The sequence below is a fragment of the Felis catus genome, chromosome A3, assembly GCF_018350175.1.
Source record: "Felis catus isolate Fca126 chromosome A3, F.catus_Fca126_mat1.0, whole genome shotgun sequence".
Classification (NCBI taxonomy): Eukaryota; Metazoa; Chordata; class Mammalia; order Carnivora; family Felidae; genus Felis; species Felis catus.
In genome coordinates, this window is record NC_058370.1 from 26704852 (window position 1) to 26728808 (window position 23957).

Sequence of the window (23957 nt, forward strand, 5' to 3'; positions counted from 1 at the left end):
CATTAAAAAATAAATTCAGCATGAATTTTCAAGCTAAAATGTGAGATTTCAAATAATTTTATACTTGGACCCATATTCTTGGATCTTTTCATTTTTCCCCTGGGGATGTTTGGGATATTGAGTGGGAAAGTCCAAGCAGCAGCTGTCAAATCCTACCGTCAGCAGGGTGAGGAGTGGTTTGTGTGCTCTTAAGGAAAGAGTCCCAGACCCAGGGTCAGCTGGCCTTAGACCTGCCACCAACCTGCTGTGTGACTTTGAGCAAGTCGCTTTCCCTCTCTGGGCCTCTGTTTCCTCTGCACCAACGGGGGGAGAAAGACAGCTAACATTCATCAAGTTCTTGTCATCCACCTAACAACTGCATGGAACTGTGGCCCTTATCATCCCCATTTTATGGATGAGGAAACTGAGGAACAGAGAGAGCAAGCTACTTGCCTGGCGTCACCCAGCTGGGAAGTGGTGGAGTCAGGATTCAAATCCGGGCAGGCTAACTCTTAATCACCATGAGACACTGCCCACCCGCCTTCTTTGCTTTCATTTTGTGGAGTCCTGCCGTGGTAAAATTTTCAAGCAAGGAACAGGGTACACGGTAAGAGCTGTCTCCCTGGCAACCCCCTCCCCCTCCCCCCCCCGCCGGGGAAGTTATCCCAGGGGATGGTGCACGAGGAAGAAATGACATATACACACGGAGAGTCATTATAGCACAAGACTGGAAGCAGTTTTGATGACCACTGACAGGGGGCGGTAGGGCGTCTACACAATGGACACTGCAGCTGTGAAAGGATCTGAGCAAAAGGTGCAGAACAGCAGGCGTGGTACCTTCCACTTGTGTAAAACAATGGGAGCTGTATGTATTTTTCTTACAGCGTAGGAAGCATTTGGGAAGACTCATAAGAAAACTGCTTGCTTCTGGGGAGGGGAAGTGGCTGGTGGGGGGACAAGGGGGCAAGGGAGACTTTTCACTCTCTTCTATGTCCTTCCCCTCCATTTGCATTTTGAAACATTTACAGCATTGTTTATTTCAAGGAGGGAGAGGAAGTCAGATCCCCTCCCCCTCTGCTTTCCAATGCCGGGAAGGCCCTCCCCAAAGGCACCCTCTGTTAGCAGTTTCTTGATGCAGGTACAAGAACCTGTGAGTGCAGTCTGCAAGACTGCTGTGTCTATTGAGGTCAGTGGTTCTCAAGGTGAGAACCTGGACACAAGCAGCAGCCTCACCTGAGAACTTGCTGGAAATACCAGGTTCTGAATCAGAAACCAGCATTCTGAACCAGAAACCAGCATTTTAACCAGCCCTCCGCGTGATGCTGATGCACTCAAGTTTGAGAACCACCATTTAGGCTATCGCCCTTGTTTGCAAATGATAACCCATCATACATGCTGTCTGCACCCTGCCTTTCCCACTTGGCAAGCGTGTTGACCTTGAGGAGTACCACCAGCCATGCCTCCTCCAAGGCTGCTGGGAGGTGTGGTGCAGGGATTCAGTGAGTGTTCAGGTCTTGGAGTCCGGGAGCAGAGCCCTGGATGTGCCAAGAGAAAGCCTAGAAGGAGGAAGAAGGAAGCAAGACCCACCTGCAGCAGGCAGGAGGTGTGCTGGGGGGTAGTCCAGGACAGAAGAGTCCGTGGTAGGAGAGGGGCCTTCCTCACGGCCACAAGAAGGGAGACTTCACAAGGCAAAGAGGTTTCATATGCACTAACAAGAGCATGACTTTAAGATGGGGAAAAAAAAGCCCAAACATTGTCATTTTTAACTGGTCAGTATTTCAAACCGTCAACCAGAGGGAGGAGGCAGAGGAGAGAAAACCGTAGGGACTGCCGCGTCTTAACTTTTTGAATGGCTCGTCCTGAACTGGACCCTTTCGTCGCCCTGTAGCATGGCCATCTTTGTACTCGCCGGTCCCACCCACCACGCTGTAAACGTCTCCAGGGAAAAACCCTGTCTGAGTCCCCTAGTGTCCCTGGAACGGGGCTGCTGGGTGCATAAATGACGTATAACCGTCTATGTTTTCAGAGTCAAGACAGACGAAAAGAAGAGCCTGCAGCCAAGCACGCTGGGTCACAGGGAACTCTTTGAGGGCAGGGCTGTGTCTTCCTGCAGTCCCCGGCCCGGCACAGGGTTGGTGACGTGCAGGTGCGTATTTATCGAATGAACCAAATGAAGGGTGACTGAACAAGCGTGGGCTGGCTCGTCTCTCAGAAGACCCTCTTTGGCACAGGCCGTGTACTTCAATCAACACGTATCGGGTACCTACTGCATACCAGCCTGTGCCCAGGATGCAGTCACAGACAGGCAAGGCCCCTGCTCCCATTCTGGAGGGGGAAGCAGGCAGTGAACGTGTGAGCAACCACAGAAACAGGATTGTTTTTGCTAGCGAGGAGTGTTCAGAAGGGAATAAAACAGGTCTCCGTGAGAGACAGAAGCCCAGAGGGATCCACGTTAGACAGGATGGTCAAGGAAGTCCTCTTTCGGACATGAAGGGTGAGAAGGAGCCAGGCAAGCCAAGATCCCTAGGAAGAGTGTGTCAGAGAGGGGAGATAGCCAGTGCAAAAGCCCTGAGGCAGGAACAAACCTGATAGAGCCCACACTGCCTTCTGCAGGGCAGGAAAAATGGAATACTTACTCCTCTGTCTCCAGGGAATCAACGCGGGCGACATAGTTGCTTGGAATGTAGCCTTCTTTCCCGGTGGCCAGGGATCGAGCCCTCCACCACTCCCCAGACCTGAAGGACACGAGGGAGCAAAGGAGTCAGGGAGCAGAGGGAATCCCCCCGGTCCTCTTGGGCCCCCCAGCCTTGGCCTAGAATACACCCCCAACCCCAGGAAGCTGATAGGGTAAGGGGCAAGGCCGCTACTGTACCAGTCCCCAGCACGCACTCCATGATTAGGGTAGGGATCTTTACAACAGTCCCCACTGTGCGTCTGAGGGTCTGGAATCAAGCCCTATCCCTGCATTCCCAGCCCACAGCCCTAGGTCTCTGGCCTCACTCTTTTCCCCGGGACCTGCAGGGGTCCCTACTCATGGTATGGGGCCCTGTGCCCATGGTGGACTCATTGTGGGCCGAGAACCAGAGTGGTGTGACCAAGGACAAGCACTCCCATTCTTGAGCTCCATCTCACAGTGACACTACAATCCCTCCCTGCCCCCCCCCCCATATGGTGAAGAGTATTGGGGATTGGAGGTAGCAAACTCTGAGATCTGGGGATTCCTGAATGCAAACGTACCTCAGCAGGTCTGGTCCATAGATAAACCTGTACCTTAATTACAGGAGCCCAAGGAAAGCCTCCTTGAGAAAGCCTTTCGCCCGTTCACTGTCACCTGGATGTGCACCACTAGTAAGTACACAAGGCCCTATTTGGTGGCTTTCGTCCAGATTAATAGCAAACCCTTTCTCCTCTATTATGATGAGGTTCTTATCAGCCATTTACTCCCTACTTTAAGATAGCCTGTTGGGGTGCCTTGGTGGCTCAGTCGGTTAAGCGTCCAGCTCGGGCTCAAGTCACGACCCTATGGTTCGTGAGTTTCAGTCCCGCGTCGATCTCTGCGCAGAGCCTGCTTGGGATTCTTTGACTCCCTCTCTCTCCGCCCCTCCCCCGCCCGCCCACACTGTCTCTCAAAAATAAATAAATAAATGTATTTTTAAAATTGTTATTAGTTTATTTACTTTGAGAGACACAGAGACAGTGCAAGTCGGGGAGGAGAGAGAGAGAGAGAGAGAGAGAGAAAATCCCAAGCAGGCTCCTTGCTGTCAGTGCAGAGCCAGACGTGGGGTTCAAACTCATGAAACTGCAAGACCATGACGTGAGCCAAAACCAAGAGTCGGACGCTTAACCAACTGAGCCACCCAGGTGCCCCTACATAGACATTTTTTTTTTTTTTTTAAAGATAGTCTATCAGGCTCTTTATTGAAGCACAGAGGAGAGCACATTGAGTGTTGGAGGTAGCTACGTCTTAGGAGTGGGAAACTCACTCTTCCAGGATCACCATTTTATCTCCCTTCTGGAAACTGAGGTCTTCATGGTGAATGGCCTTATAATCATACAGGGCAATCACAGTGATGTCGTCAGGACCTGCAGGGAGAGAGACACGGGATGGTGAGGCTTTATCTGAGCACCGCCACAGTCCTGGGTGTTTCCCATCCCAACAACCAGCACCCAGCCCCGGAGCCACTGAGGGATCTGTCTCATGGTATGAGCCTCTTGCCATGTGGGGCGGGACTCTGGAGTTTAAAGCTAATGGTGTTTTGTCTGTGTTACCAGACAGTGTAATAGAAACAAAATAGCCTGTACAAAGTACTTTGCGAGCAACTGAAAGGATTTGCAAGCGTGGTTTTGACTGTTTGGGATTTGGGCCTTAAGCTCTGACTGAGAACCTAACCTAATCCTTTACACAAGACTCCGCCACTCGTCTGCCCAATACTTACCCTCCGTCGGCCCTGGTGGGTTGTCGTTGTTGTTGTCAGGCCGCTGCGGGGAAGAAATGGGGGAAGGGGATGAATCCAATAGTGTGTGGGGAGCCATAGGAGGTCTGTGTCCAAAAGGATACCCGAGAGCATCTCATCTCAGCCCTGTGTGTCATGGGAGGAGGACCTGAGAGGGCTGGGAACCGATGTGAGGTCACATAGCACATTAGAGGCACCACAAAGATCCAGGTCGCTTGGGTTGTGGCCTTGGCCTTGGGTATACTGGGGGACACTGGCCTGTTCCCCCCACCTTGACATATGGTGAGGGGTTGGTCCAGATCAGTGTTTTCTATGATACATTTGAAGAAACTGTAGGTCTTCCAGTATGTCCCATGCGTAAAGGCTCCATTATAATTATGAAAGAAACTGTTCCTCCAGAGGGAACTGGCATCCACTGTGGTGCTCTGAGCAGCCCTTAGCCGTGGCGGTGGAGGAGGGGGGGGGGGGGGGGGGGGGGGGGGGGGGGGGAGGGGGGGGAGGGACTTCATTCCTGGAGCAAATAGACCTTAAAGATACATTGTTGAGTGAACAAAGCTAGTTCTTCAGAAGGCTAAACATGATACATATATAAAGAACACATACACACACATCCTAAATATGTTCTGTGCACATGTTACTATATGTGTGTGAGTGTAAATTCATAGAAAAAGGTTTGCAAGGGTCCACACCAAACTGACAACAGTTGATGCCTCTGGGGAGGGGGGCCATTGATGAGAAGAAACTGTAGCTTTAACTGGGGCTGGATGATTTTTCTTTTCAAGGGGAATGTATTTGTGTGTTGCACACATAAGTGAACTTACAGAAAAAGGTGTGGGAAACGATGACAAGTATGTCTTTTGGGGGGGAGATTCAAAACGCGCATTAAGATTCATGAAAGCTCTGAGGACTTCCACAAGAAAGGACCCTGTGTCTTTAAAAAATTTTTTTTAATCTTCATTTATTTTTGAGAGAGAGACAGAGTGTGAGCAGGGGAGGAGCTGAGGGGAGGGAGACACAGAATCAGAAGCAGGCTCCAGGCCCCGAGCTGTCAGCACAGACCCCGACACGGGCCTGAACCCACAAACCGTGAGACTGTGACCCGAGCCGAAGTCGGACACCCAATCGACTGAGCCACCCAGGTGCCCCAGAAAGGACCCTGTTTTGCCCAGTGTTTTATAAACTGATTTGGCCTAGGAACCCTCTGTCTGAAGAACACTTACTACCTCATCACTGAACTAATGCTCTGCAAGAGAACAACGAAAGGCTGATAATAGCATCCCTTAAACCTGATGCTCAGGAGACAACCAAAAACTAGTGGGAGAAAGCCCTCGGCCTCCCACGGGTGCCAGGCTAGAGGGACTCAGAGAATCTGGAACCCTAGCCACAGAAAGGGACCAGGGCCACACAGGTTAGGAAGGAACAGATCTAGGAGTGACTTAGGGTTTAGGATGTCAGTTCAGGACATTACTGGTGAGAAGCTCATGCAATCGCAGGCTGTATTAATAGAGGTCAAGTGTCAGAGGGAGGGAGGCGACTGACTATTCCATCATCTGCCCATTCCCAGAATTAGTCCTATTCTAGACATCACGCTGGGGAAGGGCAAGCAGAATGGAGAGAGGCCAGGAAGCAGTCCACCCCCACCTCTAGAGACCGCAAGCAGAAGCTGTGCTTCCCTAGATGGTCTCAGATAAGGGCATGGACTCCAGGACTCCAGAGGAGACAGAACCCCAGCCCTGGGGTTAGAGCGACCCGGCCCTGTTGCTGCCCAGCTGTATGATCCCCGGGGAGGCATTTCACCTCTTCGATCCTCACTTACAGTGGCTTTCAAGTGGCATAAGTCCTGGCTCACAGCTTTCGGTGGGGACTAACGATGTAGAAACACTTCACCCCAGTTGCCCGGAACACGGTAGGTGTTCCAAGAATGGTAATGGTTGTTACCACTGCTCCTGCTGCTATAACCACCGTCACCACCCTTGCCAGTGGCGTTACTGTTGGCACCACCCGTGTCTAGCATTGCCGCTCTCCTATTTTACCATCACAACTACGTGGCTAGTGGTGCTGCTGTTTGTGGGAGGGTCCCCTCCCTAAGGAGAAGGACAAAACAAAACAAAGCAACTTCAAGGTGACCTGGCTGTGCGCCTCTGTGACAACACCCCTCATGACCCTGTGACCCGTGACCACTTAATCAGACTACACGTTTGTGCGCGTTATCATCCGTGGGAGACAAAGACATCGAAAATGCACTAAAAAGACGATGCCACGTGACGTTCGGTGCTCGGTGCTTCGGGGACGAACCCCAACTGAGCGGGGCCGGCACGAATGAAGTTGCTTCCTGGAAAAAAAGCCGCAGCGAGAGATTCCCGCTACACTGGCTGCCATGATCACCACTCTTCCTGCCCTTACCGCCACGCCTCACGAGCGGTTGGAACTCGCGCTGCCTGGGTTTGAATCCCGCCTCTACCCTTTACTAACCACGTGGCCTCCGGCACGTTATGAAGCTCTGCGTCTCATCTGGAAAATGGACATGATAAAAATCGTGACCTAGGGTGACCGTGAGGCTTCAGGGTGTTGACAACCGTATAGCCCTTGGGCCGGGGCTCGGTTCCTCGTAAGCTCTGTTTAAGCAGAAGGCAAGCAAGCAGATGCCTCTACGAGTGTGACCGCTTCTCTCATTTACTGCTTTTGCGCTGGCCGTTCTACTCCCACCCCTCTTGCTGTTACCACAATTGTTACCATGATCACTGCCTCTACTTTAACTGTTGGCTACTGGTCAGGTCACTCACAACTCTCAGCACCGCTCATGCTACCGCCCAGGCTCGGGGCCTCTCTCGTGCCCTCTAGGACCTGGTCCCTGGAGCCCAGGCTGAGAGGCCAGGGCCTGGGCAGTGGGACCGGGAGAGCCGTCACTGCCCTGGGTACTCGGAGCAGATGTAGCCCAGAGAGCTGGGGCTACATCTGCCGGTGAAGGGTAAGCTCCATGTCACCCCAACACACCCTGCTCACCCTCGGAAACACAGGAGGATGTGAGGGCGAGTTGGGGCAGCACGGGGCAGCCCACAGGCTACTGAACTCCTCTTTCTTCCCCCACTCACCCGTTTGCCCGCAGACGTGGGATCCGGCACATATACGGGGCTGTGCAGGGCACTGGGCTCGGTTTTTGAGACCTTGCCTCTATCCTGGAGGAACTTGGACTTCATGCATCCCATCCTGCGGCAGAGAGAAGGGAAGTGAGCCCAGCTTGCCCCGAGCCCCGCACAGGGGAGTCTTGGATGCTGAGTTCCAGGCCCCCTGCCTTCAGACTGGCTCCCTCTCCCCTACCCTGTCTCCAACCCCCCCCTTACCAGCCCCACTCACCCCACCCTTGCCACACGAGCTCACTCTGCCCTTGCCACTTCTGGGTTTCCCCACGTCCATGTCGGCCACATACCCACACAGGGCTGACTAGCTGTCACAGTCCTGCTAACGAGGACCCCTGCCACGGGGAACTTATCCAGACAATGAATCATGATGATCATCAAAATTCAACATGCAGAGGCTTGGAGCAGTGTGGGTGGTAGGCACCACAGGTCTGGGATCAGAAAGCCTTGAGCTGACACGTGGCCCCTCCACCCCACCGACACCACACTTGTCATTCGCCCTGCTCCCCAGTCTCAGTTCCTCATCGGCAAAGTGGGGATAATAATACTGTAGCCTACTCTCAGGGTGTTGGAAGGGTGAGAAAACATGTAGGCGGGGAAATACTCAGCCCAGCGTGGGGCTCAGAGCAAACAGTAAAATGAAATCACACTATTATCATGTAATAAATTATCATTTTATATGAAATGACCAAGGTGAGGTCACATCGTATGGCTCAAACAATCTAGCTAAATGATCATAGTCAAGGCACCATATCCCTTAGTATCATTTTACAATTGCCTTGCACTAGTTTCCTTCCTCCTCTCCCCCCTTTCTCTTTCTTTCTTCCTTCTTTTCTTCCTCTTGTGGGTTTATTTGGTCATTCCCTCCTGCATTTACTCAGCAAAGATTTATTGAGTATTTTTCGAAGCCACGAATAAGACAAGCAAGGTCATGCCCTTAAAAGAGCTCACCCTGGAGATGAATGGGAGACACCGACAAAAAACAGGCAAACAAATACATAACAAGATAAATTTCGTGAACCGTGTGAGGACAATTCAAAAGGATGTGACAGAACACAACAGTGCAGGGCTTCTGTAGACAGGATGATTGGGGAAGGCTTCTCTGAGGAGGTGACGTCAGACCTGGGACCCGAACGGCACAAAGCAGCCAAGTCGGGTAACACTCTAAGGAAACGGTGCTCCGGGCAGAGGGAAACGTCAAGCGCAAAGGCCCCGAGGCTGGAATGTGCTTGGAGAGAATAAGGCACTGAAAGGAGGCCAGTGTGGCTGGAGATCACAGGCATAGAAGAGGAGTGTGGTATGGCACAAGGTTGCCATATCTTTTACAGCCAATCAGCAATCTGGATTTAATTCCAAAGATGAGAAACCATGTAAAGTTTTAAGGAGAATGATGGGATTCATTTGCACTTCAAATAATGGCTGCCGGGTGGCGTATGGACTGTAGGAGGCAGGGCAGGGAACCCTGTCCACTGCAGGAGTCCGGGCATGAGAGGATGGTGGCCTGACCTGGGGTGGTGACCTCTGTAAGCAATGGACAGATTCAGGGCGACATTTGGGAGGTAAGGATGACAGACTTTGCTGATGGGTTCATGAAATTTAAAGATACTTAAAGAAAACCTGTTTGCCTGATCAGAGTCAAAACTTAATTGCAGAAAGTGGCAGAAATGTTTTACTTCTTCTCTCAAAATGCCCACATGTATTTGCTGAGAAGACACGCCACAGGCATCCACATAAGAGAGTAATTGTTTTCCTCATCTCTGCACAATTACGCATTTCTTCCAAAGCAATTAGACCTCAGTTATACTTATCTGGCTAAATAAACACATGTTTGTGGTTTAAGGAAAAAAGTCCGTATTCGTAGGCTCAGTGGAGTTACTTAAAAAAAAAAAAAAAAAAAAAAAAAAAAAAAGATTTTTAATCACAAGGATGTTTTTGTCTGTCCTGGTGGGAACTGGCAACAATTTACCACTTCAAGACTTAAGCGGTTTCTGCTTCACTTGCCTGTCTATTGTGAATAAAGTAAGGAATTGGTTCAGACTCCCGGAGTGCTGGATCATTAATTTGAAAAATTATCACAATTAATCACTGCTTTATAATGTACTTGTATGCATTTAAAACACCTCTCTTTGATTTGTGATACGTATGCATTACAGTTCTGGAAATAAGACGCATAGTGTGTGGTTCTGTATGGGATACAATTATATTACACTGCATATATTTTGATTACATAAGAAAGTTCTGGGAAGAACACTGCTGTGTTGCAGAACAGCTCCTTCTGCTTCTCTGAGTACCTACTGAATTTCATTTATATCGTCAATTTACATATTCAAGATAGCCACAGGGGACGGAGGGATGGGTCTCTGAGGTCACGTTGGTGCATGATCCAAGGTCACCTCTGAGACAGGATGGTGGGGCTCTCCCTCACAGGGTGGTGGTGAGTACTGAATGAGTTGATAAATGTAAAGGTTCTTGGCACACAGTAAGCACTACAGAAAATGTTGACCATAACCAATTCCGTTTACTAGCAAACATGGACATGCTCTGGGGGATAAAGCAAAACCACATGGCAATTCCTCTGACCCACAAGCTTAGAGATAACAGCAACACTTAAGTTAACCTTCTAGGGGCGCCTGGGTGGCTCAGTCGGTTGAGCGTCCAACTTCGGCTCAGGTCATGATCTCACAGTTTGTGAGTTTGAGCCCCGCGTCAGGCTCTGTGCTGATGGCTCAGTCTGGAGCCTGCTTTGCATTCTGTGTCTCCCTCTCTCTCTGCCCCTCCCCCTCTCACGCCCTGTCTCTCTCAAAAGTAAATAAACATTAAAAAAAGAAAAAAAAAAAAGAAGTTAAACTGGAGTTCCCATTAGTTCAACTTTTGCACAATAAAATATTATTTTTAAAAACTGATATGCTGGCAAGAGTCAAATTTGCATAAAATGTGACAGTCCCCCTAAATCAGGAGAACTATTCTACTCCCTGGTGTGGAATGGCCTCAGACATGTTCTTTTTGTGACCACCAGACCTAGAAATGTCATGTGAGCCATGTATGTAATTTAAAATGTTCTACAGCCATATTTTTCCAAGTAAAAAGAAACAAGTGAATTAATTTTAAGATACATTTATTTTCTCCAATATGTAAAAAATGATTGATTTGTAACCCATATAAAAATGCTTAATGAGGGGCGCCTGGATGGCTCAGTCGGTAGAGCATGCAACTCTTGATCTCAGGTTTGTGAGTTCGAACCCCACGTTGGGCCTAGGCTTAAAAATAAAAAGTTAAAAAAAAGTTAAAAATGATCAGTGAGATACTTTATACTTGTTTTTCCCTCTAAGTCTTCCAATCCCAGTGTGTATATTACATGTTTAGCACACCTCCGTTAAGATTTGCCAATGTTTCAGGTGCTCAATAGCCAAGTGGCTGGGCTCAAAGCTAATGTATCAAACAGCACAAACATAGAACATTTCCATTATCACAGCACAGCAGAGGCTGGTCCTACATAGATCTGCACCCCTCAGTGCTTGGCTTAGCACCTCCCTACATCTCTTGGTTTCTGCTCAAGTTATGGTCTCATGGTTTAGGAGTTCGAGTCACACATTGGTCTCCGTGCTGACAGTGTGGTGCCGGCTTGGGAATTCTCTCTCTTTGCCCCTCCCCTGCTCATGCTCTCTCTCTCTAAGACAGATGAATAAACTTAAAAACAAAAAGATATATAGGGGCACCTGGCTCAATTGGCTAAGCCTCCAACTTTGGCTCAGGTCATGATCTCATGGTTCATGGGTTCGAGCCCCGCGTTGGGCTCTGTGCTGACAGCCTGGAGCCTGGGGCCTTCAGCCTGCTTTGGATTGTGTGTCTCCCTCTCTCTCTGCCCCTCTCCCACTCATGCTCTGTGTCTCTCTCCCTCCCTCCCTCTCTCTCTCTCTCCCAAAAATAAATGAACGTTTAAGAAACTAAAAACAAAAACAAAAAAAGGAATTGTAACAGAATGCCTGGCTACTGTGTGTGGTCACGGTGGGGACCAGCAGCAGCACAGAGGAGCTGTTAGAAATACAGACTTTCAAGCCCCATCGCCCAAATCAGAACGTGCACTCCAACAAGGCCCAGATGAATTGTGTGATCATTCTAGCTGAGAAGCAGTGAACATCTCGGCATCCATCCCTCTTCTGATAACAGCACCTGGCTTTTCCTCGAGAAGCCAGCCTTCTCCCACTCAGCGCAAGGTGTTTCAGGAGGCTAACCCCACTCTTGCCTTCAGGGAGTGACAACTTGATACAGGTCTGGCCGATCAGAGAATTCTGTGTCCCCCTGGCAGCCAACGGTGGTCGATTCAGTTATAGGTATGTAAGTGACCCTGACTGAGGCGATCAAAGTTAGCCCTGGGATTTTGCTGGGAAAATTAGGAAAAAGGCACTCTGTTTCTATAAAGATTGCTGATGCAGATGTAGGTGCAGGTGTCGAGGCAGATATAGATGTAGACGTAGGAAACTAAAGTGAGGGACTGTCTTAGTGTGAGGCCGTCACAGAGGACAGCAGAGCCGAGCAATGAAGACAGAGTGATTCCTGAAGACATGTATGAACACCTGAAGCCAGCTGTGCCTGAAGCTTGCCAACCTCAGGATTTTTCCAGTTCGTGAGCAAATAAATTCTCAATTGCCTAAGACAGTTTGAACTGGATTTTTTTTTTTTAATTTTTTTTTCCAACGTTTTTATTTATTTTTGGGACAGAGAGAGACAGAGCATGAACGGGGGAGGGGCAGAGAGAGAGGGAGACACAGAATCGGAAACAGGCTCCAGGCTCTGAGCCATCAGCCCAGAGCCTGACGCGGGGCTCGAACTCACGGGCCGTGAGATTGTGACCTGGCTGAAGTCGGACGCTTAACCGACTGCGCCACCCAGGCGCCCCTGAACTGGATTTTTACCGTTGGTACCCCAACAGTCCTCACTGCTTCTTACATATCCCTGTGCCATGATCTGGACCGAATGAACCAGAGTCTCTGGGGATGAGGGCCCGGAATCTGCATTGCTAACAATTCTTCAGGAGATTCTTATCCACACTAAGATGTGAGATCCACCAATGTAGTAGAGTGAGGGCTGAACCTGGGGTGAGAATGCTCAGGTTTGGATCCCGGTTTTGCCCCTGATCCTATGTGACCTCAGGTAAGTCACTTCCCCTGAACTTCATTTCCTGCCCTGTAAAATAGGAGGCTCTTGCTTCTCAGGTTTGGCCTGACATCCTGTGTGACGGGGATGTGAAAGGCTTTTGAAAACCTCTGTACACATGATTCTTGTCTAATTGTGGTTCAAAACCAGGCTCTGAGAGCAGAAGTGGCCTGCCTGGCCCCAGACCAGTTGAGAACTGCTGACCCCTGACAAAGGCACGTCCTCAGGTCACTGCCCAAATCCTGGAAACTGAAACTCGCTCCTTCCCCATTCAGCTTCTGTTGGCCCTACATGGGAGGGATATGAGAAAGGTCGGCATGCTTGCCCTGGGACCTTCCCACGGTCACTCCATGTAGGCCATGGAGACTTAGAGACTCCTCCTGCGTGCTCAGAGTGAAGCCCAAGAAGAGAGGCCAGTGTACTGCCTGGGCATCCTGTGGAGTGGGAGGGAGACTGTTTTCAAGGAGTTTTTAGGGTCAAGCAGAGGCCTGTCAGGGCTGGGGCCGAGGAGCCCTGGATTCTGGTTTCGCCTCTACCACAAGCTCACCGTGTGAGCTCAGGCAAGTCCCAAACTCTCTGGGCCTCAGTTTCTCCAAATATGAAGCGAGGTGTTGGATAAGTTGTCTGAAGGGGACAGCTATGGTTCTTTCCTACATAGTCTCTGCTCCCCCTTTTTCTGAGAACAGATCCCCAGTCTTCCTTTTGTCACCACCTTTCCCGCATTCTCATTTCGTGCATCGGGGTAGGGCTGACTTCAGCCTCTGGCTGAAGTCTGACCAAGTCTGGCCAATCGGAATTGCAGTAACGGAAGCAGAGCTGGATGTGTGACCCAGTCCTGGACAAGGAGAGTCATCCATTGGCCTTTGGCTGGAAGAGAGTTGCAAAGCAGAGCCCAGAAATGGAGGAATACAGATTCCCAAGCCCTTGAATCCAGCCCTTCCTAAAGTGGAAGTGTCTGCGGACTTTCTAACAATATCCCTCTTCCGCTTGAGCCAGTTTAAGTTGGATTTCTGCGCCCCCCCTCCTTAAACCTCAAAGAGTGCCGCCTCATGCAGAGGAAATTCTTACAAGGGATTGCAATTCATACTTCAGTGTAAATGGCTTAGGGCAAAGACTTCGTAGACAGCAGGTATTGATGGATGAGAAGAGGGTACTAGACCCATTAGGATAGGTGAGGGTGTATGCAATATGGACCCCAAGCAGCTGATGGCACTGACACCATGCCTAGGAAGTGCCTGGCATGTATTAGGACCTCCATATATATTTGTGGACTAAATATATTGTGTTCAACCTTCTACAGGCCTGACCATACTTGGCTGAAGTCAGCAGTACCAGAATCAAGAGCCCATTTTGCAGACAGGGAAATGGAGATCCATGGCCCAGAGATTCCCCAGGGGGTCACTGGCAGGTAGAATGAGAACACAGCTCTCTTGCCTCTCATCCTCGGGAGGGGGGGAGGGGGGGAGTAGGCAGCCCCAGAAGCTGCAGTGGGGAACTGCAGGGTGAGGGCGAGGAACCCCAACAGGAAGTTCAGGAAGGCAGACCTCAAGGGGCCCAGGGCTCAAGACTGTTCACTAGAGGAACTTTCCCTTCTCGGAACAGCTCAGCCATGGAGGTGGGGAAAAAGTCCTCCCCCATCAGGGACAATTTCCTAAAGAGTTTGCAGGGGTGCAGAGCCCTGCAGAGCCCTCTCCTCTGGTTCCCTGACGATCTTCTCAATGAACCACCCAAAGTGACTGTTATCCCTAATGGACGTGCGGGGATCACCCCAACTCCTCATCTCTCCCCTTTCCTGACCCCCAGCTTCTTTCTGATCAAAGAGCTCAAAACTTGGACTTTTCAAAAGGAAGGAGGCGGAGAGACCTCTGTTACACAGGCAGAACAGCAGCCCCGGAGAGGGCAAGTGTTGTGCCCACGTTTACACAACAGCGAGTGACAGAGCAACACGCTGAAGAGGAACTCAAGGCCTCTGGTCATCTGCCCGACTTGCCCAGAGGCCTGGCCCTGAGGCGCATTTGTCCCACCTGTTTGCTCCAAACATGTACTAGATTCCTAGCATGGTCATTGCTACCTCTGGATCACCTGTTAAAGTCCGGAATGCCAGGGCAATTGTGACCCTCCTTGGAATACTTTTATCTCTAAGGTAAGCAGGGGGCAGGCAAGTTTGGAAAATATGGGATGGGATGGGATTTGAAGTCACAAAGAGCTAACTCTGAATACCAATCCTGCCTCTTAGAGACAAGCAAACCTTTTCATTTATTCATTTATCTATCTATCTATCATCTATCTATTTTTAAATGTTTATTTATTTATTTTTGAGAGAGAGAGAGAGAGAGAGAGAATGAGTGGGGGAGAGGCAGAGAGAGAGAGAGAGAGAGAATCCCAAGCAGGTTCTGCATTGTCAGCATGGAGCCCATCACGAGGATTGATCCCATGAGTTGTGAGATCATGACCTGAGCCAAAAATCAAGAGTCGAACGCTTAACCAATTGAGCCACCCAGGCACCCCAGTTTATTTCTTTTTTAAAGTTTATTTATTTATTTTGAGGGGGGGAGCAGAGAGAGGGAGAGAGAGAATCTCAAGCATGCTCTGCACTGTCAGTGCAGAGCCTCATGTGGGGCTTGAACCCATAAACTGTGAGATCATGGTTTAGGCCAAAATCAAGAGTTAAGACACTTAACAGACTGAGCCACCCAGGTGCCCCAAGCAAGGTTTTTAAACTGTAAATCAGGTCATATCCCTCCTCTGCTCAACAACTCCTGGGCTCCCATCTCACTTGGAATAAAAGCCAAGTCCCCTCTATGGCTGCCAAGGCTCCATGATCTGGGCTCTTCCCAACCTTGAGGTCCTGTCATCCTCCCTTGATGTTTCCTTTCCAGCCACACTAGCCTCTTGCTGTCCCTCAATTCACCAACCACGCTTCCACCTTGGGGCCATCACACACGCTACTTTCCGGAATGTCCTTCCCCCAGAAAGCCTCTTTCATGCCACCCAAGTCTCTTTGCAGACCTCTCTGTCTCAGAGAGGCCTTCCCTCACCACCCTGGCTAAGAATGGGAACACCCCCCCCCCCAACTCCCATCACTTTCTAGCCCTTCCCAGCCGAATTCTTCGTGGCGTTGACCACCAGCTGATGTGGCGGCCATGAAGATGAGCCTCCCAGATCTCTGACTGCAGACAGTGGCATTGACCAATGGCCCCAGCTGCTGTGCTTTGAAGTGCATCATCACTGTTGCCATGGGCTGTTCCCGGCCAATGACGGAGTGTGGCAGGGATACTGAGGCAGGCCGTGCCAGGGGGGCCTGTGACAGGGGGCTTTGGCTAAGGGGTCCAGGCAGCCTTGCCAAGCCTTCCTTGGAACTGCACTGTAGTCTAAGATATTTCCGCCTCTCCTTCCCTTCTTCTTGCTTTCCTTTCCTCCCTCCTTCCCTTTCTTCTTCATTTGGAGTCAAACATGCCTTGCTGTGTGCTGGCTGGCTTTCCTAGCGTTTTCTTGCAGGGCGCCTGGGTGGCTCAGTCGGTTGAGCATCCGACTTCAGCTCAGGTCATGATCTCCAAGTTCATGGGTTTGAGTCCCATGTCAGGCTCTGTGCTGACAGCTGAGAGCCTGGAGCCTGCTTCGGATTCGGTCTCCCTCTCTCTCTGTCCCTCCCCAACTCACACTCTCTCTCTCTCTCTCTCAAAAATAAATAAACATTTAAAAATTTTTTCTTGCATATTTAATCTCTGAAGTGAGAGTCTGCTTCTCACCTAATGCACTAATATATTACCTAGGGATTTGTTTATAATCTGTCTCCCATAGGATGTAAGACACATGAGAACAATGATTCTTTTGTGCCTTACTGTATCGCAGTAGGTGCTCAATAAATTCTTGAACAAGTGAATTAAGTCTCCTTCAGCTTCCTGGGAGCCCCAGCTTTCCCCATCAAAACAAGTTACATATGCAGGTTTAAACTGGAAAGGGATATCCGTGTTTGTTCCTCTCTGCTTGGAGAAGAGCAACATCCCTCCCTGACTATGACTGACTGGAGTCTGCCCCCTTCACCCAGGACATGGTGGCCAGTTTGCCCCCAGGGGTGGGGAGAGCTTTTCACCCTAGCTTCTCATCATGCTCCAAGGTCAACTGCCCCCAAATCTTCCCCCCGACCCCAGAGGGAAACCTTGAAGCTGCCATAATGCCTGCTCTGACCATGTTACAGTTGCTTTTTTATACTTGACAGAATCTCAGTTTCTTTTCTGTTTTGGAGGGTATTTTGTTTTTTAAATTACCTTTCATCGCCTGGTAAACAGTACCTCGTCCTTATACATAACATTGCAGATAAATCTAAGATGCCATTGGATTACTCCCTTTGCAGGCTCTCCGTGGCCACTCCTTTCCCCTCAGGTAGCCTCTGCCTCTGTGTTTACACCTATGCGTATTGACGCACGTGAACCTGTCCATGCACATCCCATCACCTTGCCTGTTACCGTTTCAGAACACTCCTGCAGGCAGCACCTGTGTTTCTTCCCCTGAGAGATTTCTCTGTGGCCATCGGTGTCTGCTCAGCCCATGAGCTTGGCAAGTGGGAGTGTTAGAGAGACATTCCCCCCCCCCCCCCGCCCCGGGAGCAGTCTTCAACCAGTGACTGATAGCAGCAGGTGCATAAATACCCCAGCTCCCTCACCTCTTGAACACGTTCACCAGCTCTCAGAGCTCGAGGGATCCCTGCCCTCCAGGTGTCCACACTAGTGACTGGTGCGATAACACACTTTTATTGGCTGCCTTCTCTTCCCTCTCACTTCCCCACTCTCCTACCAGGGCTTTCTGGGACCCTCTCCCAAAGAGACTAAATAATAAATGCATATGAGACTTTTTCTAGGGTCTGTTTCTAAGGAAACTCAAACTGAGACCTATGTCCATGGAAACTACGGAGTATCGTTTTTTTGCGTGTTGACCTCAAAGGATTTGTATTACGTGAATTGACCTCAAAAGGTTTGTACTACGTGAATTTGTGTACCGTGGAGTATTGTTTTTTTGTGTGTTGACCTCAAAGGATTTGTGCTTCGTGAATTTGTGAGGTTGTATCCTCCTTATCCCCATTTCTCAGATGAGGAAACTGAGACTCAGAGAGTGAGCGGCTTGGCTGAATGCACCACAACTTATCTGAGGCACCGTCGGCACCCAAACTCAGGTCTCCCACGCCCGATCTCCGGTTCATTTCTCTGGCAGAGATGAGGGAAAGTCTGCTATTCGCTTGGCTGCACCTACGTCTCCCAGGCCAGAGGATTTCAGGGTGATGGTGAGAGCTTGGGCTGTCTTAGGGCAGTATTAGGAATGCAGGCCCTACTCGGTGCCATCCGGCGGGTGCAGTGACACGAAGAGGGTGCAGCCTGTGTGGCCACAGGCACCAGCCAGGAACAAGGGCACACTTTCCATTTAAGGAAACTGGACAAACGGAGCGGGGGCGGGGGTTGTTTAGAAAGGTGGAGGCTAAGAGACATGGTAGCACTAATGTTCTGTGTAACTTTCAGAAAGCTACTTACCCTCTCCGGACCTGACATTCCTTTTCGGTGAAAAGGAAGGCCTTGTCATGATAGGGAGGCAGGACTTGAAAACTAAAACGGCTACAGGGGCCCACAGGGACACCCACGGGAGGAAAGTGATCCAAGAAAGGGTGGTGTAAGCCGACAGCTCAGGGTTAGTCTACAGGGCGGCCCCCACACCGCTTCACCGATGCTGCCGTGAGTGAATAGCAGACGGGCATGGGAGACGGAATTTCTAGCCTCGCTATGGCCAACTCTGCCAGTTTTTCACAAGACAGAAACCCAGATTTGTGTGAGTTCTCTTGACTTTAAAACTTGGCGACTAATTAGGCGCGCTTGGGTGTCTCAGTCCATTAAGCAGCAGACTTCGGCTCAGGTTATGATCTCAAGGTTCATGAGTTCAAGCCCCGCCTCGGGCTCTGTGCTGACAGCTCAGAGCCTGGAGCCTGCTTCGGATTCTGTGTCTCCCTCTCTCTCCGCCCCTCCCCTACACTTCTCTCTCTCTTTCTAATAAATAAACATTTAAAAAAAAGTTGGCAGCTAATTATAAAGAATCAGTATGTGGGGCCAACTAAAATACACCTATATGCTGAAATATCTCAGGCAAGAGAGGGGAGAGGTTGTTCAACATTCCTACAATGTTTCTGAGGCCCTACCATGTGCCAGGCACTTAGTATGTGTTAGCAGCAGAGTGGTTTAGGAGCCTTTACTTTCTAAAAGCGTTTAAAGTGTGCAAGGCCTGGAAGATCCCTTGAATGCAGGTAATTTTCTCCTCACCCTCAGGGGTAAGGGCCCCCAGCGAGCAGCCTGGTTGGGGTGAGATTAAGATTCCCACACCCCCTAGGGTGGCTATAATAACCGTGATGTTTTTTGGTTTTTTTTTTTATTTTTTTTAATGTTTATTTATTTTTGAGACAGAGAGAGACAGAGCATGAATGGGGGAGGGGCAGAGAGAGAGGGAGACACAGAATCGGAAGCAGGCTCCAGGCTCTGAGCCATCAGCCCAGAGCCCGACGCGGGGCTCGAATCACGGACCGAGAGATCCTGACCTGAGCTGAAGTCGGACGCTCAACCGACTGAGCCACCCAGGCGCCCCAACCGTAATGTTTTAAAAAGGAAAATAGCAAGTGTTGGCAAGGATGTGGGGAAATTGGAACCCTTCTACATGGCTGACGGGAGTGGAAAGCGGTGGAAAACAATCTGGCAATTCCTCAAAATGTTAAACATGGAATTACCACAGGACACAGCCATTCCACTCCTAGGTATATACCCAAGAAATCGAAAACAGGAGCTCAAACAAATACACTCGGTGAATATTCACGACAGTCAAAAGGCTGAGACAACCCAAATTTCCATCTACAGATGAACGGATAAGCAAATCGCGGCATATACATACAATGAAATATTATTCAGCTATAAAGAGAACCGAAATACGAATACATGCCACAAGTTGGGTGAACCTTGAAAACATTATTATCTTAGGTGGAAGATGCCAGAATAAATTAATCCAAAAATACAAAAAGCAGGCTGGTGGTGGCCAAGGGCCGGGGGTGGGGGGTGGGGCAGAAAGAAGAATGGGCATGACTGCTTTAATGGGTACAGGGCTTCCTTTTGGGGAGATGACGATACTTGGGGACTATACAGAGGTGGCAGTTGCACAGCACGGTGAATGGACTAAATGCCACTCAAATGTTAGCTTTCAAATGGTTAATTTTGTAATGCTATGTGAATTTCGACTCAAAAGTCAAAAATTACAAACTACAGGGTGCCTGGGTGGCTCAGTGGGTTACGTGTCCAATTTCAGCTCAGGTCATGATTTTACGGTTGGTGGGCTTGAGCCCCGCATCAGGGCTTTCTGCTGTCAACATGGAGCCCTCGTCAGATCTTCTGTCTGTCTCTCTCTCTGCCCCTCACCCACTTGCTCACTCTCTCTTGAAAAGAAATGAACAGTTAAAAAAAATGGCAGAGGCGCCTGGGTGGCTCTGTCGGTTAAGCATCCCACTTCAGCTCAGGTCATGATCTCATGGTCCGTGGGTTTGTGGGTTTGAGCCCCGTGTCGGGCTCTGTGCGGACCCCTTGCTTGGAGCCTGGAGCCTGCTTCGGATTCTGTGTCTCCCTCTCTCCCCACCCCTCCCCTGCTCATGCTCTGTCTCTCTGTCTCTCAAAAATAAATAAACATTTTTTAAAAATGGCAAACTACCTAACAGTGCTCTCCTAGGATGGTTAAACAAATTATAGTGCATCCAAACAGTAGAATGATATGTGGCCATTAAAAATCCAAGGATATTTTGGAGGGCCTGGCCGAAGAAGCATGTGGCTCTTGACCTCGGGGTCATGAGTTCAAGCCCCATGTTGGGTGTAGAGATGACTTAAACAAATAAATAAATAAGTAAACTGAGAAAAATAAAGTGACAATTTAAAAAATCCAAGGCTGTCTTAATGACATAGGAAAATGTTTACAATGTAGTGCGAAGCAAATCACTAGGATGAAAATTGTATACGCAGCAGTTTACTGATTATGTTAAATAAAAAGGGCACAGAAAAGAAGACTATGCAAAAACAAACTATTTGTTATCCAAAAACTTTTTTTTTTTTTTAAGGCGCTGTGATGGGGCGCCTGGGTGGCTCAGTCGGTTAGGCGGCCGACTTTGGCTCAGGTCATGATCTCGCGGTCCATGAGTTCGAGCCCTGCGTCGGGCTCTGTGCTGACAGCTCAGAGCCTGGAGCCTGCTTCAGATTCTGTGTCTCTCTGACCCTCCCCTGTTCATGCTCTGTCTCTCCCTGTCTCAAAAGTAAATAAAAAACGTTAAAAAATAAAAAAATTAAAAAAAATAAAGGAGCCGTGATTCCATGGTTTGAGTTTCTACCAAGTGTCGGGCAGATGAAGAGCTTTGCCCTCCTGCTGGAGAACAGGAGACATGGAACAGCGAGCGGCCCTGGGAGGTCAGCAGACCCAGACTCTGCTGTTGTCCCTGACCCAGACTCCTCAGGTGACCCTTCCCGGTTTTAGTCCACCTCATACACAAGAGGACTTGTGGCCCCTCTCTCCATATTCCCCAAGAAACACCTGCACCCCACACCTCCAAAGCCATCCATCCAGGATGGTCCCAGCAGAATGGTTTGTTGTAGTAAACACCTGTTCCACACCTGAATGTTTAGCAGCAGGGGAACGGGTACTAAGGTAGGGAGTTCAGTCACCTGCTGGGACACTCCACTTAGAAGGAATGAACTAGGGGGCGCCTGGGTGGCTCAATCGGTTGAGTGTCCACTTCGGTTCAGGTCACGATCTCACGGTCTGTGAGTTCGAGCCCCGCGTCGGGCTCTGTGCTGACAGTTCAGAGCCTGGAGCCTGCTTCCGATTCTGTGTCTCCCTCTCTCTCTGCCCCTCCCCTGCTCGTGCTGTCTCCCTCTGTCTCAAAAATAAATAAAAACATTAAAAAAAAAAAAAGAAGGAATGAACTAGGCCTCCCTCTGTTTCTCATCCTGGCTAGACCCTGACACCTTAATGATGAGAAGGCAGGGACAAAGGATATTGTAGAGGAATCACAGCTGGATAGCATTTTTGGAGATCTTCAGTACACAGAAAACAATTCTATGTATAATTTGTGCATCCATCTCTATGCAATACATTCATGAAAGCACAGACCGGGAAGGATTATATTTCATGGCAATGGGTGCCTCTGGGAAGGGAGAAAACAGGACTGAGAGGGATACAAGGCGGAAAGGCTTCCGTTTTATCATTACTTTTCATAATTTCATTTTTTGAAAATCAGAAGCAAAAACATGACAAAATGCTAACATTTGTTAATTCTGGGTGGTGGGGTTCCTGGGATATTTGGTATAGGGTCTTCTTCACTTTTCTTTATTTTAACCTTCCCTCCTCCCCTCCTAAGGAAAACAAAACAAAACAAAAAAAGGATAGTGAAGAGAAAGCCATGGGTAAAGGAAGCAGTATCTATTGAGGCCTTTCTGGCTCCTGGACCACCAGCAGCATTACTCCAGAATGTAAATTCTCAGACTCCCAGGCCAGACCTACTGAATCAGAAACCCTGGGATCAGGACCCAGAAACCTGTGTCTTAACAAACTTTCCAGGTGGTTCCAGGGTACCGCTGAAGTTTGCAAGGCACTGGGCTAGACCATAATGTAGCTAGGACAACAGTTAACGTGTATTAAGCATGCATACCTGTCAGGTGGTGTCCTAAGAGTTTAACTTAATCTAACCTTCAAAACAACCCTGATGAGGGAGCCATTATCATTATTATCCCTAGCCGACAGGTGTAAAAACGGAGGCACAGGAAGGCAAAATCCCTTGCTCAAGGTCAACAGGCAGCTTGCTCCCGGAAACCCCCTTCCCCTTACACCACACTAAACATGACTTCACATACTCCAGCTCCCTGTGGCCTTGGGAAAACAATAGCCCCACCTAACAGATGAGGAAACTGGAATTGGAAGAAAGAGAGCGACTTTCCCAAGGTGTCACAAGGAGGAAAGCGACCGGCAGCCACCCTGCGGTCTGTCCAGGAGGTTTTGAGGTTCGACCTAGACCTGCTGGGGATCAGGGCCCAGCGCGGGAGGAGGAGGGAGCACAGCCGGCCCAGCTGCAGCTCCGCCCGGGTGTGGTTCGCACGTCACGCCTACGGCCAGCTGGCCCCTTCCCCACGAAGGTCGCCAACCCGGCTGCCAACCTGCCGTGACTCGTCACCCACCCCCACCAGGAACCGTAAGGGCCTTCCCCTCCCGGTCTCCGCGAAGCCCCATCCCTTCCTTCTCGTTTTTCTTGTCTTTTGCAGAAGGGGAACCTGGACGGCCCCGAAAAGTGGAGGCTGGAACAAAGTCACTCGGTGGCCAGAGCTCCCCTCCCCTCGAGCTTTTCCAGGTTCGCAGGGCAATCCCGCCCCTCATCTGCCCCACTCCCCGCTCCGTGGGCCCCTCATCCCACCGCCCGTCCGCCGCTTCCCCGACGGCACCTTCCCGCTGCGCACCCCAGCCCGCCCTGTGCAGCCCCAGCGCCCCACCCCCCTCCCTCGGCAACAGCCGAAGACCCTCAGGCTGCCCCGCTTCCCCCGTCCGCCGCACTCACCTAGGCTCCCGCTCCTCGTCCTGCGGGCAGCCCGGATCCTCGCAGCTCGAGCCCCCCCCCAGCTCAGCAGCCCCCGGCGTCCCGGGGCGCCCGTTCCCTAAGGGAGACGGGCTGGCTTTCGAGAGGCAAGGATGACGCCCTGAGGGGCCTCGGCGGGCGCCGCGGGGCTTCTCCGGCTCCCCTGGCGCAGAACGGCCCGCGTCCTCTCCCGCTCGCCTCTAGGCCCCGGCGGTGCGCCCGGGCAGGGACCAGCAACGCCGTGGCACCCACAGGCCATCTGGGCTCCTTAGCCGCGCCCTGAGCGATGCTAGCCCCGCCCCCAAGTATCCTAGCCCCGCCCCTGAAGACTCCAACCCCGCCGCAGGGACTCTAATCCCAGGCCCCACCTCCCAGCATCCTAATCCCGTCGCCCATCCGAGGTTTCTAAACCTGCCCCTAAGGATCCTAAACCGCTGCCTAAAGGATAATAAGCCCGCCCGTAAGAACTTTAACCAGTCCCACAAAGATCCTAACCCCACCCCCTCCTCCAACACCTCCCCCAATGCATTGTAATACCCCCCCTCCCCAAACCTAACGCGGTCCCCAAGGGATTTAACCCCACTCCAGGAATCCTAACCTGTCTTCAAGAAC

The 23957-nt window shown here is 50.4% G+C and overlaps 1 protein-coding gene across 1 annotated transcript in view; it reads right to left on the minus strand.

The window, feature by feature from the left end:
* The window catches only part of HCK (HCK proto-oncogene, Src family tyrosine kinase), a 41636-nt gene extending 18018 nt beyond the window's left edge, over positions 1-23618 (minus strand). Inside the window, exons 1-5 of the mRNA XM_006929858.5 lie at positions 23328-23618; positions 7526-7640; positions 4416-4458; positions 3963-4062; positions 2616-2714 (exon numbers count right to left, since the gene is read on the minus strand). Coding sequence (XP_006929920.1) covers positions 2616-2714; positions 3963-4062; positions 4416-4458; positions 7526-7639 — 356 coding nt within the window. The 5' untranslated portion in view covers position 7640; positions 23328-23618. The remainder of the gene's footprint in view (positions 1-2615; positions 2715-3962; positions 4063-4415; positions 4459-7525; positions 7641-23327) is intronic.
* Positions 23619-23957: the final 339 nt, after the last annotated feature.